General features: G+C 48.1%; 1 protein-coding gene and 2 long non-coding RNA genes across 3 annotated transcripts in view; 2 read left to right on the top strand and 1 right to left on the bottom strand.

Annotated features, from left to right (window-relative positions):
* The window catches only part of LOC119452354 (uncharacterized), a 92,578-nt gene extending 84,627 nt beyond the window's left edge, over nucleotides 1-7,951 (top strand). Inside the window, exons 16-19 of the mRNA XM_049667703.1 lie at nucleotides 30-112; nucleotides 3,387-3,506; nucleotides 4,863-4,959; nucleotides 7,496-7,951. Of these exons, the coding sequence (XP_049523660.1) occupies nucleotides 30-112; nucleotides 3,387-3,506; nucleotides 4,863-4,959; nucleotides 7,496-7,577 (382 nt within the window). The 3' untranslated portion in view covers nucleotides 7,578-7,951. The remainder of the gene's footprint in view (nucleotides 1-29; nucleotides 113-3,386; nucleotides 3,507-4,862; nucleotides 4,960-7,495) is intronic.
* Nucleotides 7,952-8,828: 877 nt separating this feature from the next.
* LOC125945342 (uncharacterized) lies at nucleotides 8,829-12,387 on the bottom strand. Its single transcript, XR_007466835.1, has 3 exons — nucleotides 11,824-12,387; nucleotides 10,227-11,166; nucleotides 8,829-10,155 (listed from the first exon to the last, which is right to left on the bottom strand). It is a non-coding gene; the product is annotated as an uncharacterized LOC125945342 (long non-coding RNA).
* Nucleotides 12,388-12,829: 442 nt separating this feature from the next.
* Nucleotides 12,830-14,413, top strand: LOC125945343 (uncharacterized). The gene is made up of 2 exons (XR_007466836.1): nucleotides 12,830-13,274; nucleotides 14,280-14,413. It is a non-coding gene; the product is annotated as an uncharacterized LOC125945343 (long non-coding RNA).
* Nucleotides 14,414-15,402: the final 989 nt, after the last annotated feature.

The following is a 15,402-nucleotide window of genomic DNA, read 5'->3' on the forward strand; positions in this document are numbered from 1 at the left end:
CCCCTGACCACGCTGGTATCCTCACGCAGACGGGCAAGCCAAGGCGCCGCCAAGATGAGCTCACCAAAAGACGCCATCCGTCCGAGTCGGTGCACCTGCGGGCTCTTACTACGTAAGCTCATGAGAACGGTGAAATCGTTTTACTCGCCATCAACTGCACCCATTTCAACTTTTTTTTAAATACCTTTACAAGACAAACTTAATAAAAAGTCGAGAAACGGCGTTACACGAAGCAAACCTAGTGCGTATTGTTTCTAGTACAGTGAAGTAGCCGCCAGTAATATTTTTCGTGACCGATATTTAATTAGGTAATTGTAATTATCTAACCCTAAGTACTGTCCTAATTATCAAAGTGTCAATGAGAAAATTGTAGAGCAACATGAAAAACATGCAATATGTATGTATATAGACACACACATACATATGCAGGGTGTTCATTTTTAAGTTTTGCGGAATTTTGGAAAATCACCTGTGGCAGGTAGCGTAATTCTTATCGTTGAGCTGGGTTATTCGAAGAGGCGGACATGACGCGAAGGATGGCAGATGGGATATCTCGGATGAAAATTATCTGCACAAAGTGCCACACCATAGTGCCAACACAAACGCATTTTTTTTTTTCGTTATTGCGGTTTTTACACTTTTGTGTTCCGGAGCCTTTAATGTTGCTGAGAGAAGCACAGGGCTTCGTGAGAATCAATATTCTTCGTGCGAAACAGTTTTCTTTGAATAAAAGCGAGCTGAAGAAGTAACAGTGTGGTGGTTAATAAAAAAACTAAAGCATGCCAAATTACGCGTACGGCTTTGAAGCAGTTTTTTCTAACAATCGAGGCTCTGATTAGCCAAGACGGAAGCACATGTTGGGGCTATACGCATCACATAGCTCGTCCGCTTTGTGAATTTTGAGGAGTTAGGCAGCAAGCAATCCAGGCGTATCCTTAAATGCCAATATAAATCGCAAGTTACAGAAAGTGATCTAGACTGAAGTTTTGCGGACTGTGGCTATAGTTTTTCACACTGCCTCAGAGGTACTTTTGAAGTTTGCTGTGCATCCTGCGAAAGAATAGCAATAGTATTCAGTTGTTCAAGTGACGGTGAGAATGCAGGAAATCAAAGCAGCGTCCAGCCATGCGTGATTTTCTTCTGCTGCAGCAAAGCATGTCGTGTATGGTATGTGGGATAGGGTAAATTGCTTTTGGTGGTATAGACGCGTCAGCGTTACTGCAATGCAGTCGTTTTCATGAGGAATTTAGTGTCATAGAGCAGCTGCTTTTCATGCCACGGGATAAACACGATCTTTGGCCCTAATCGTGTTCTATACATCACAGCGGCGCGAAACACGCGGAAAGGTATTCGAAACGTGGTGTAAACACAGCATTGCGCTCAAAGATCAGTAGCTTTCCTATTGTACTCTTGTTTATTCTTTTTCAGCACTACGAAATCGCGATGAAGTATGGGCATAAGTCACGGTATCAGACGCATGTTCTTTTGATGCTAGCATGGTTAAAACTTATACAAAAGGCCTGCAGTGCTCATCCCTCCGGTGCTTAATGAACAGCCATACCTCGCCCATAGCTCCAAATTTTTCTGTATTGTTGTTGGTATAGGAAATCCTGCAGCATTCTGTCTATAGGTAACACACCTCGCTGAAATCAAACGTGACCTTGTCTGCGATGGTCCAGTAGACGAGCCCGGCTTATTCACTCCGCTGTGCCAATCAGTCGCGTGCCGCATGAAGATGACGTCATCTACCCGTCAGCAATAATGTCTTAGAAGGCAGCCATTGGTTCTCTGCCTGCGGTCCCAGAGAGTGAGTATATACTGCGCCAAGCGGCGATTGCAATGTTGCAAGACCATTTTTTCGGAGAGAGTGTACTCGCCCCACGAAGAGTATCTCTGCGTGCCACTGGTAAAATAGCCCTGCCACGGACTTACGTATTGCTTATGTATTCCAGCATATATTTATTGAACGGCTTCCATCCCAAATCGTTCGTATCATCAGATTTTTCGTATTAGGACGAAGAACAAATAAAATTCAAACTAATTCATCTCAAGAAGAGAAAGGGGGTGGTGGGAAAAGGCTACTTAACGGCAGCGTGACTAAGCCCAGTCCCCTGTGCTACAATTCGACAGTGAGCAGCACTGGCATATGTGCATGTTAGTTTGACATAAATCTAGGCAATGTACGAGAGACCCAATAAAATGCGAAGAAAAAATTTGTAAATAAGCTACAAATATGTAGAGAAACGAAAATAGATGTCCTAAAGTTATTTACTTTACGACACATATTGCAATTGATGAATTGTAGCCGGTGAGTTTGGAAGACGCATCCACTTGAAATTCACAAGTGTGGGACGAAATACATGGGCATTCCAGTTACTTTTGTGCTTCAATGTATAAAACAGCATTTTGGTACAAAAGTAAGTGGATACGCCTGACAAGCTCACCGGCTACAATTCTACAATTGCAATATGCTACAATTGCAATATGCATCGTAGTAAAGTTAAATAACGTCATCAGTGAATTTTTGTGAATTAGTCGAATATGTGTTCCGATTTCTCGTACTACTAATTAATGTCCGCCTCATCGAATAACCCAGCTCAATAAGAATTCAAACAACAAAATAGATGTTCAAACAAAAGTAAATGTGGCCGTGAGCATGTGTCAAATGCAATGACGCTTGCGCATGTAGTCTTCTCATTATATAATCTCTTACGCTGTAATGAAATGTAATATGTAAATGAAATGACCGACGCCGAAGGCCATTGGCCTCCGAACACAGCAGCCGAAAAGCTCTAACCATTAGGCAACAGTCAATCTTGATGCTTGAAGTAAATAATTAGCGCAGGCGACCGACCAATAGCAATTCACATCAAGGACAATAATAGAGCAATAGAACAATAATATTCGAAAATATGCACACGCGTGTTCTCTTTTACACACACGTTCTACTAAATGAGCAACTTTATTAAAATGTCCCACTTCAAGCAACTTGTTTGGAGCAAAATTACGATGTTCCTCTTGACTTATGCGGAATGGCAAGAAGAGTGCTGACACAATTTAGCAATGGCAAGAACCTCGACCGAATCAAAAGCAAATTCCACTGTGGTTCCCACATTAGTTTAGGTTAGGTTAGGCTAGGGACATGTTTCCCTCAGTGGGACACTTACTGGAACCTTTGTGGAGCGACAGTGAGAGTTAGTAAGAGAAGCATCCGGTAGTGCACGAATTATGGAATAACAGGAGTACAGGGGAAGTGCAGAAGCGAAAATGACAGCTTTGGCAGCCTCAGGCAAGTGTACTCGGCCGACACAACCAGGCGTTCATTCTTGCGCATCCATTCGCAAATAAAAAAAAATGATTGTACACCGCCGGTCTTTTGTTGGCAGGGTCGATCAGCGTACTCGGAGAGCCCTGTACTACCGAGACACGGTGCCTTCGGGGATTCAGTTTGGCAGGCACAACAACGGCTTCGATGAACACTGCAACGGTGATATTCCTCATCGTAGGTAAGCGCAAGGGTGCCTGCATTTGTTTCTAAGGTCAATTGATTTGGCTGCCTTCATGTGGTCTGCTGGAGGGCTCACCTTGTTTGCGTTACCCTAGTTTTTCGATATGCTATATGAACCACTCTCCTCCTCTAACCTATTTCTAACCTAACCTAACCTATTTCTGGGTGAAACCCTTCACATTTATGGTCCTTTTGTTTCCATTCTTTGCATCCGATTCACTCTCTTTCTCACTTGTTTCTGACGACTCCTGGTTGTCTATGTACAGTAATTTTTCTGTACTTGGTTGCCAACTTTCTTGACCTCTTCCTCCATTCTGTTTCCACGCTTTTCAGGTATAGATACTCGTGCACTTTAGCCGCCCATTAAGAACAACCAGCGTCAGATTTTCCTTTGGAAAGTTCCATATGTCGTCCGGAATATACGTCGTCCGTATATGTCACGATGCGAGAGTTAGAAATCAAGGTCATCATGCACATAAAGTACGATCTGATGTGACGTCACAGATTTGCCAGCCGCAATTATAGGAAATTATGTAGCTTGAAATTCACATGGGCACCGCTACAAATGGTGGACAAGAGATAAGAGAAATAACTAAACACTTTTACCGCGCCTCGTATGCACGCTGTTCTAACTATGCGTGACCATTCCACCAACACCGTCACAACAAAAATCAGTTACTAGGCGGGTTGTTCATTTACATACGAAAGTGTAGTTACGTCGCTCTTTACTTCGTATGCTACAGTTGCCGCTTCCCGGCAACTGCAGCTTATGCAACCGCAATCTTTACCGCGAAACGCTTGCCGCGAACGCTATGCGTCAAGGCGAGCTTCTTGTGTTTTTTCACTCGCGCGGTCGGCGCCGCCGGTGTCGGGGATGCGCGGAGGCGAGCGCCTTCTGGTGGTGCTGCAAGAAACCCAGCGGCACGCGCCTTGCGCAGATTGGTTGAGTTCTTACCCACTGACATGGCAAAGTCATTGTGGGGTAGAGGTATACCGCGCCGTTGTAAAATATTCATCTTGGAGGATGCTACGGATCTGGATCTGGATGCTACGGTGAAGCAGTCAACATGTTGACGAGTCTATATTCAAAATGTACCCCGAACTCATCGATATTTTAGAAACCAGTGAGGACGTACCGCATGGGCTCTTACCGCAAACAGGTACAACAGCCGTCCTAAGCGCCAGTGTCGCCGAGAAGAAAATGGCCGAGCATTCAGAGGTGACGGGAGTCCACATACTACAGTGCAAATTCTTTTTGTTTTTGTCCCTGCAGTACGAGCCATTGAGCTTGGGCCCAGTACAGCCAACAGTATACTACAGTGCAAATTCTGTCCCTTTCTTTTTGTCCCTGCAGTATGTGCCATTGAGCTTGGACCCTTTCTGCACTATCACCAGGATCGGCCCACTTTTATCGTGACGCCACCACCACCATTCTTGGCACTTTGCAGAACGTAGGTACGTTTCTCTCACCTCTTGGCCGAAGACCAATGGCCTTCGGCGTCGGCCTTCGAACACAGCAGCCGAAAAGCTCTAACCATTAGGCCGCAATAGCATGCATGCGTCACTCGTTCAGAAGCCAGCTTGCTCGACGCGACAGTGCAAAACAGTCTGCACGAAACTGTAACAGCATACGCTGGCCGCCATCCCGACAGGCAAACCAAGGTGTTAGTGCACGGACGACAGCACCATCTGGTGGCGTTCTCCGAGCGTTTTCTTTCAGCTTCCACAGCCTGATAATGACAATGATATGCGGATAGTTTGTAGCCAGAGAACCCTCTGTGACTGCGGCACTCAATATTACGCACTAGTGTTGCTAAGGTGACTCGATGTGGTCCTAGCCCGCCGCACCGCACAGGGTGGGAATTTTCTTTGGCGGGGCTCTCGCCGCCACGACCACTTTTCGTAGCGCTGTCCGCCACTGCCGCGCCCGGCACGCGTGTCGGGTTGTGCCGGCAGCTGGCAGGAATTTGCAGCGGGTGTCTGTTCGCTGCCGTGCAAGATGTCCAGGAATGGTTGGCGATTCTTCCATTTTTCGGCTCAAGCGCGACAAATGGTGACAAATGGCAGCAAATGAAAACTTCACCCATATGCAGCCTCATAATCAGATCGTGGTATTGGCACGTAAAACCCAATAATTTAATTTTTTTAGCGCAGTGGAGAATGAAAGAGCGAACGCGTAGCGCAGCGGGCGATGAAAGATGGCGATTAACCCCGAGAACGAACAAAAGCGGCGCTGCGAGCACCGCTCGCATGTTGTCTGCTACTGTCGTCTGCTACAGTTCGGGCAGCGTCCGCGCGTCTGCAACGTTTCCGTTCAACGTTTCAAATATAGTTCGATCGATGTCCTCGTTCGTCAAAATTTATTGGAAAAGCTAATTATGTAGACAATATATTTCTCAAAGGCAATGTTACAGTGCCGGCCAAAGGAAGTCTGTCCAGAGCAGTGTGGGTTTTTCATGCGCAGTTCTACATCTGCAGCGGCAGCTTACGTAGATAGCATAAACGCAACATAGGATAATAGAACTATCTAGTTAAAGCAACAACCACACTTGCCGTGGTGCAACAATCATGCACCATTACATGTCTCTTTTACCCTTTGCCACTTCAGACCTCGCCTAATTAGTACGCCTACGCCTCCGCCTTTCCTTGACCCGGTCATTCTGTTGCACCCTTCCCAAACAAAATTGTCATACAGGCGGCTGCTCCAAATCTCGTAGATGCGTTTCGGTCAAGGCGTACACGCTAATAAGGCGTAGATGCGTTCAGCTGCGTTTGAATGTCCATCCATTTTTCCTGTCTGCGACCACCCTGCATGTTATTGTAACTCCTGGTCGTCTAATTCGGCCCTTTACTGGTGTTTCGCTATGTTCATTATTTAATCCTGCTTCCTGATTGCCTGGGGCCTACAAGTGTCGCCATCTTGTTGCGCGACCCCTCGGGCGTTCTAAAATGTTCGGTGCAGTTTGACTAACACACTTTCACGTTAAAAAGTTGTTTTCAGTGCGACGGAAGTACCCTCTTGCGTGCCGATGTATTAAATCAGAGGCTTTGTTTTGTACCCCGCTTTTAGTACTTTTCGTTCTTCTTGCATAGCGGCATTCAGCAGCGGTTGTCACCGGCATTAACCGTGAGGTGCAAGGCATGTTATTAAAACACACCTGGAAAATAAAGCATATGGCCCCAAATCCCGCTACAAAAAATTGTGATGACGACGTTATGTAATGAAGACGTTTCCAGCTAGAGCACATGTCACCAGAATATACAGCGCGGCCGTCGCGCATCGTGTGTTTCGCCGTTCTGACACCGTAGCGACACCACGCCGAAAATCTCGGCCATGATATTTACGAAAAAAAAGCGGGAACACGTTTGTATGCATTTGTGCTGTAGCGGTAACGTGCAGGTCGAATACTTGGCAGCTCAAGGTATCTGAGCCGATTCCCTGAAGGTTATCATATGGCCGCCCCCGAGGTGGTCCGAGGGGAGTGGGGTACGAAAAGCTTTGGGAATATGCACTCGGAATAACAGAGGCCCAGGTCACGGCGAAGGATTGCTGGCGTTACTCGACTATAAACCGGCCATTTGCTGAACACAACCTACATTGGCTCCCGGTTGTAAGTGACAAAAGGCGTCAACGTGTTTTTTCATTCAATTTTTATACAAACCGCATGACACCTCACGACGCTCTGTAGTAGCAGACGGTGTGCCGAAATGTAGCTTCTAGGAGATGAAAACAAGATCAAAGCCATGACAGCTACGAGGCCTGTGTTGTGCCTATTGCGCCATGGTCAAACGCTATGCAAGAGGGGGATAACTAATCAGTAGTTCAGTAATGCAGCTTGAATGTAGTTTTTCTCAGAGGAATGCTGAGTCTTTCGAGTTGCCATTTTCCTCGCCAACTACGTGATATTTTGACAGGATTAAGTGTGAGGTTTGTAAAAAGTGCAATCTAGAACTGATGACTTTCTGATCTTCTATACTTTTTCACAGGTTTACTACGGGAGAAATGCGCTGTCCAGTTGTCATCGCCTTCTGTGACGTGGACTATGATTACCTGGGACAGCTCCACTAACCTGGCCATTGCACCACAGACAAAACTGAAACTATAAACGACCGCGAATTTTTACCCCCCTATGAATGGTCGAAACCCCACTAGATAGAATCCAGTTCTTGGAAATAAAAATGCAGGCTGAGCACCGGCGCTGTCACGCTAACAGCTCACAAGTGATTTTAGCAAGTGCAGTGCCCCCGCCATATGCATGCAGGCTCCTTACTCCTGACCAGCGACCGCTGCGAGGACCAATTTGGTCTCGTGCAGCGAGCACACAGGACAGCTGAGGCCATTGGAGCCCTGGGCGGAGGGTCCCACCCCTGCTAAAACCCTGTCAAGAGCATCCAAGAAGACCCTGACAGACTACCACAAAATACCCTGCAAATAGACCAATAAATGTTTCTCACGCGAAAGCGTTAAGGGCCCCGTGTCGCATAAAATCCGGCGTCTGCAGCCGGCGTCGGCGTGCGATGTCGGCGGGTGGCGGAGAAAATCATCCCCAACCACGCAGGCCCTCCGAATATATTTAGGCACATGTATATACCATGCCTTCTTATATGACAAGCGGTATTTTCGGGTTATATTGCCACACCATTCTATCATTATTGATGCTCACACCTTCTCTTGCATTCTTGGCAAAGCTATCCCTCGGAATTTTGAAATGACAATCCACAAATGTCATGAAACAAAACACACACAGCGCATGTTATATCAGAGTGAAATAAAAGTACGAAACAAAAACGAAACCTGAAAATTATGCATGCAATTTCTGGTGCGGCTGTGCATTACCTCCGGGATCGCCCCACGCAAGAGGCCGCGTTTCTACCAGAAAGCTCGCCTTCGTGCATGGCGTTCGCCGCCAGTGTTTCCCGGTAACCATTACGGTTGCTTAAGCTGCAGTTGTCGGGAAGCGTGAGAAGCAGTCGGGGATACTTGAATGCTATCGCGTTCCACTCATAAAGAGAAGCTTAAGAGTCCTCCAATTCTTTCTAGTTGCCATTTTCCTCGCCAACTAACTCTTGGCAAAATCAAACAAACGTCATTAACCAATGAGTGGAAATGAGCGACTGCATGTGGGTGATTAGCGGATACGATCTCGCACACCATGGCCTCCAAGGCTGTCAGGATGCTGCAAGCACGCTGAAAATTTCGGAAGATTTCAGAAGCTGCTTTATCTACACTCGGGAACATGGTCCGAAATCGTACTTGAGTTCGCCTTTACCACCAGTGAGAGCCGAAGTGTTAAGATGAATTAAAAAGTTTGGTGGTTAGGGTGGGTTTAGGCACATTGCCAGGCAATTGCTACCCCTAACCACACAACCAACATGTAAGCATCATTTGTATATCTGAATTACTTTTACAACCTTACAATGTTTTTTTCACATGGGGGGTGAAAGGCGGTGATATGAAAAAAATTTTATTTAGTCCCAGTGAACATGGTACAACAAGTGCATGTTATAGAAGCGTACAATAAGTTTATGCAAGCAGGTGAATTTCCACAGGGCAGTGATCACTCAAGGAGGGCAAAAGGAACGGTGAACAACGCAGGCACGTGTGGCGGTGATGTCCGCTCAACGTGCAACGGTGCTGAAGGGAGATCCAGGACCTGCTTTGCTTCGCTGGGGAGTGGTACGCTGCTCTACCACTAACATGATTAATGGTGCCATTTCAGCACCAGATCTCAAAGGATAATCTCATAATTGTGACGCGAATAAGGCAATGTAGCTGTTTAATTCACACCATATGTCGTTTGTAATGGTACGCTGATGTTTCGCATTAGCCATGATGAATCACTTCGCAAACAAAGTGGATAAGGCATTGATACCAACAGATAGACCCCTTCAAGTAGAAAAGAATTTGACAAGAAGCTAAGGGCCATGGCCGAATACACGGGTGGACGACTGGACACCCTGCAAGTCAGAGAAATGCCCAGTGCTAAAGTTGGAAGATTTTGCGAAAATATTCGCGACTGTCACTGAGGAACCATCAAGGGGCTTTCTGAAAGAATGCACCGATTAAACGAGAGCAGCCACCAAAAATTTCGTGGAAGAATTGAGAACAGACGCCGGCGAAAGTTATGCCAAATACCAGATGAAATGAGTGAAGTAGCACGCACGTACACTAGACAGACAACATACATGCAGCATCACACACTCTCTACGCGCGCACTACTTCGCAACGCGAACCAGCATCAGCGTACCATTACGAGAGCACAGAATGTGAATTAACGTGCACGAGCATGAAACGCCAGATCAACCCTATGCTCGACAAACCCTGAGCAGTGTACCAGCGATGAGCCAGCACGGCATGTTCCCTGGAATTGTTTGGTCCGCCCGTCAAACATTCATCGAGCGGCCATGATGCAGCTTCCGGGATGTCGAGGTCGGTGTACGCGTCATGACTCCGTAGTTATGTACCGTCGTAGAGGCAACATGGAGAACGCAGAGAGGGGCCTTTTGTGCAACGCCACGTCGTCGGGTGTAAGCAATGTGATGGACTGTGGCGAGAGCAAAGCCTGCCTCAAAACGGTCAGCTCTTGTCTACTACGCAGAGGGGTCAGGTCTTGAGGTGAAGTGGATGTGACGACAAGGGTTCCAGACTGAAACGAGAAACAAGTGTTTTTAATTAGCCGTTAGTACAATGTCAGCACGGGTCGGAAGAACGATTTACTTACGCGCAGTCAACGTACGGCAGGGCAGGTAATGCAGGTTTCTTCATTCGCCCGGAAACCTGTAGCTGTGAGGCTGGAGCAGAAGTGCAGACACGATCAGCCGCGAGGCACTGAACGTAATTCGTCTGGGATAGGGCCGGGTGCAGGAGCATTGCCCAAGTGCTCAAGAAGCCAAAGTCCTATCGGTTGGGTATCTGGAACTAAAAGAGGCCGACTTTTCAAATAACCAATATAACCAGAAAGTAGGTACTCACCATGGCAAGCGTCGGTCGCGCGGGCCGTGGCCGATGAACGCGTCCAACATGGTCGGCGTGTCGAGCGACAAAAACACAGCGGGGCACACAGAATGGACAAGAAAAAAACAGTGCCCACCTACTTTTGCCGCAACGCGCCGCGTTACGGACCGAAGGCGACGTCCATTCTTCAGTGTCGCTAGACTAACCCTAGGGCGGTAAACGTCATTGATTAACCTGACACTAATTCCGGATGCCATTTACTTGCGCCATTCCACATTTCGCGCCCGGACGCGCGCGATGGCGCGAAATTGTGGCCGGGAAGCAATGGCACTCGGAATGGGCCGACGGCCGTGTCACAAGCGAGAGAGGACCACTACCAGCTGAACCTGCCCAGTGTCAGCTAAGAAACCTATAATCGCCCCACACGGTCCTCTCCGCTTCCTTCACGGCGACGACCCGATGTGACTGCGGCCGTCCAAGGCATCTGGTGCCTAATTTACTGCAGTTAACTCCACATAATAGGTCAATGTGGCCAATCAGTGTTAACAAAGTAGTTAATAGCCGCACCACCCTGACAAGCTCGTGTACCACAGTTCACAGTCGATCCCACCTAGTGAGTTAGCTGCCGAAGCCAAGAAGCGACGACCGTTGCTTGGGTGTCCCTCAGGGTAGTGCCATGGTCACTTGGTTGCACGAGCTGCACCTACGGTTGGGAAGATGAAAAGAAAAAGTAAGTCAACGGCAAGCACGGGCGTTTTGAAACGTACCGTATTTGCACGTAAACTATGCTACCACTGCCTTGCGGGCCCAGAAAACGAGATAGTAAGAACCTAACGCGAGTTCAAGTAAAAAAAAAAAAATAACGAGGCATAAAAGTACATGCTCGCACGGCTTTATTCATTGTTACAGCGAATTGACGTGGCAAAATAAAGTGATCGGACGGGCTAGGACGGCTGTCACCGTCGGCGAGAACGGCCTCACCCGTTGCACCCACTAAAGGGTTTGGACACATCAAAAAGTCCAACGACTCAAACTAACGCTACAAAGCCTTCCATTCGCAGCGCGACTTTAAAGACCGCTTGACGCGCCTCCACATCAGCGTCTACTGTCTTGCGCGAAGCTGCGATAGTTACACAGAGCTATAATGCTGCACTAATAGCGTTGTGTACACAGGGGCCGAGTGCCCGGAGAGCACGAGTACAGAGGTGAGCAGCATTGTCTAGAGCGCGCCACCCGGACACTGCAGTGCAAGACAAGCGTTATCCAACGTTAGCCGCTGGGCTCGAGTTACGTGGTTTTCTATGAACAGCTTGGATAACGTTTGCTGAGACATACAGTACACGCAAGTCCAGTGGCTCACCTCATCAGTTAGTTGAAGCATGTGGCGACGACAGTTGCTCCGTTGTCCCTCGGTTCAATGGCACGGTCAGTTGGTTCGTGGGAACACGCGCACAAAAGGAAAGACCGAGGCAGGCACGACTTGAAACTTTTCGGCAGCAATAGCTAAGGAGTCGTTGGCGTCAGGCGTGACAGCTCGTGCGCAAGAACGAACGGAGTGGCGGCCGGGCGCCACATATTGATTCCAGGAGCTCCGATGGGCCGTCCGAGAATTCCGGAGCAAAAAAAGAGTCCAGTAACCGCACTTGCGGGAGTTCAAGCCATAATTGGAGCAGCCACGACTCAAAGCTTCGAAGCACGCCCTAAAGCAAAAGCTGGCCGCGCAACCCATGGCTGTTTTAGGGTCGGTAAAGTGGTAGACACCGCGCCTAACATCGACAATCGCTGCCAGAACAGAATGTAGAGGTAGAACTAAGACGGGTGACGGTAGCGTGAATATGACGGGCGAGCCTACCGGCGGCCGTTTCTTCAAGCAAACTTTACGCACTATTCTCAGCCATTTGCGCATGCGCTCCAGTGCCCCAGGCGTATTTCCTTCGTGCCCCGTACGTTATCGCCCTTCTCCACTGGATCGCAACTGCCGTTATCGCCGAGATCAACAACTCGGAGCAACCGCTGGTCTGCAAGAAAATAAGCGAGGAAACCGAAGAAAAGTGATCATTGATAAAATCCGGCCTTCCATAATCAGCCGAGTTTCGGGATGTTCCAGAAGCGTGTTACGTCGGCGTTTTCTTTGTTCAACAGCGGCGATGTGCCACATTGACGATTACGGTATCGCTCGCAGCCGCATCGTCTATCGATGGCGCACGCGGACAGCAACTGCAACTCCGCGCACATCGCACCACCGACGTGTTTGCGATGCGCTCTCACAAACTGCGTGACTTGCGATTCACGAACGCGTACTACGCAACGTGTGGGAACACGGTTCGAGATTAGACAGTTTTAGCATAGAGAAAGAAATTCAACAAGAGGGGACACTCGGCAAAAACTGGCAACAGGAAACACGTCACCATACGTCACGCCATACTTTTGACACCGAACGTTAGCTGCCGCGAGCATCGAAAAAAAAAGAAAGTGAACTTAAGTTAACAGGCATTGATTTATTTTTTTAATTCTTTGCCGCGAAAACTAAAACGTTTTGCGTATAAATGAACTTAAGCTTTGCGACTTATTTTCCTTGCCTTACCTAGCCGCAGGTCAATGACGCGCCAGATACATGCGTCATCCGCCAGACACTCCCCCGAAGCCAGCGAGGATGGCTGCGCGCGCGTTTGAGCGCTCGCGCGCGGCGACCCGTCTGTCTCCTTCTTTTTTTCTTTTTTAAATGTAACCTGGTTTATTGGGCTCCCGGCGTATTCTTGCGTTCCTTCTGCACTGGGACAAGACACCACTGCACTATTGGACTACGGCAAGGTGAGAAATCTTGTTTCACAGTCTACGACGCAATTAGGCTTACGGCACGGGACCGAGACTTAAGACGCAGTTAGCGAAAAACAGCTCGGCCATCCTGGCGCAGTTAATTTGAGTAAATGAATCGTGCTCAGACATGTTTCCGACGCTTCCTAGGGGACTATTGTAACTTATTTCGGTTTTTGAGCCACACTGGCCGCACAGGGCGCCGTGTCGCAGTTAGCGAGAACTCAGCCGTGGTGTGTATATAGTGCATCTTGCTAGAAGTTTGTGCCGCTTTCTCTGACGCCAGACATTACTGAAAAGTAATTTCGTTACTTTTTGGGGTACTTTTGAGGCACGCTGGCCGCACAGCGCGCTGTGACGCAGTTAGCGATAAGCAGCTCGGCCGTGGTGATAAAGTTAGTTTGGCGTGTAATGAATCTTACAGGGACAAGTCTGTGACGTTTTTTGTGGCTCCGCAACAACATATATACCTTCTTTCGGTACTCACGCCTGTTGAAAACGCGCTGGGCGATTGCCAAGAGTGATAACATGGGGTGTGCTGCTGGCGCCGGCAGAACGCGCGAACGACGAACATATCAGAAACTTGTAAATCGAAAATTACGTCTTCTAAAGGACTGAAAAAAGGCATTGCACCCACGCATTTGTCTTGAGTGCCTGTTGCGTCCGTCTCTGTGTATGTCGCGTACCGTCGCGTCGCCCGAGGCCAAGGTTTGGAAACGCGAAGTCGCTCGTGTATTTGTGCTGCCTAAGTGCAGGAAATAATGCCCGGAAATGGGGGAACGCTTGGAAATCAGATGTTTTCATATATGTTTGGGATGAGTCGGGTATTTTCTACGCCATGTATGTAAAAGCGAATTGCTTTTGTTTGTAATGCCGCCCATTCACCGCTTTCGCACGTTTCGCCTCGCAGTATTCCTATGTCTAAATACCAAAATGACTCATGCTTGTAACATGCTGTTACGTGCTTGCAAATGAACATGCTTGTAATTTACTTTTTTTCAGCTGGTGCCGTCCGGTGGAGCTTCATACAGGAACTACTGCCTTACCTGCTGGTGTCACAACGTTGGATGAACGCACAAAATGCGCGGAACGAGCTTTTATATAGAGCAAAATAAATATTTCCTCATTGCACAAAAGGTCTTGCGTCTACTTTGTGAAATTACACGTGGCACAGATTCGATGAGACTTTACGAGATCGTTCGCAATCATTTTTACTGAATAAACCGATTCTGCACGAAGACCAAAAAAAAAGGAGAGAGAAAAAAAAAGGGGGGGGGGGCGCAGCCGGCGTGCTAGCTTGCGTTCAAAATACGCGCGCCCAAAACCGAAACCGGAAGTGATGTAAGTGATCGACACCGACCGCTTGGCACGCTGCAGTCAATTCGGCCGCTGGGCCCTATGGGAGTGTCCCCTCTTGTTGAATTTCTTTCTCTATGGTTTTAGTTTAGCGTTTGCAACGAAACGTAAACGCATTACGTACGTAAAGAAATAGCGCCGTCTTCACTGCGCATGCTCCGAACGTTATTGGGTTGCTCTGGTTTACGTGCGCTATGATAACGTACGGTATATAGGCCAGTTTAACGTTCGTAATGTTACGGACGCTAAGAAATAGCGTTGTCGAACATGGCGGCACCAACGACTCTCGCTTCAGCGTGAATTCGCGTGATGGCTATGCTCTCACTTATGTTCAGGGTCATTAACTATTGAAATGGGCTCTCGCTTTCTCTAAACTCACCTGAAACGTTAGTTATGAGCACATAGCGCGTCGAATTTTCGAGACCGCTCGGCAATACGTGGCCCGTAAAACGAGCAATCGCAGGGAATTGTGGGGCGCGCCGTCTGCTAGCAGCTTCCGGTTCGATGGACGACGCGGTGGCATGCCCGGCGCACGTGTTTTTCTACGCGGTTTCAACTGTCAGTCGTGGGAAGCCTTCCGTCCGTTTTGTCGACCGGCAATGGCGTACCATTCATGCAGCTCATTTCTAGGTTTCACTTCACTCTGGGCCCGACGATGACGAGCCAAGAAAGGCAAGGATACGCTTTTATTCATAAACGAACTTTGGTTTTCGTTTCGGCAGCCTTTTTTTGTTTCTGACAGGTTTAGCTCTACGACATTTGCCACTGC

This window comes from Dermacentor silvarum, chromosome 5, assembly GCF_013339745.2.
Source record: "Dermacentor silvarum isolate Dsil-2018 chromosome 5, BIME_Dsil_1.4, whole genome shotgun sequence".
In the NCBI taxonomy this organism is placed as follows: Eukaryota; Metazoa; Arthropoda; class Arachnida; order Ixodida; family Ixodidae; genus Dermacentor; species Dermacentor silvarum.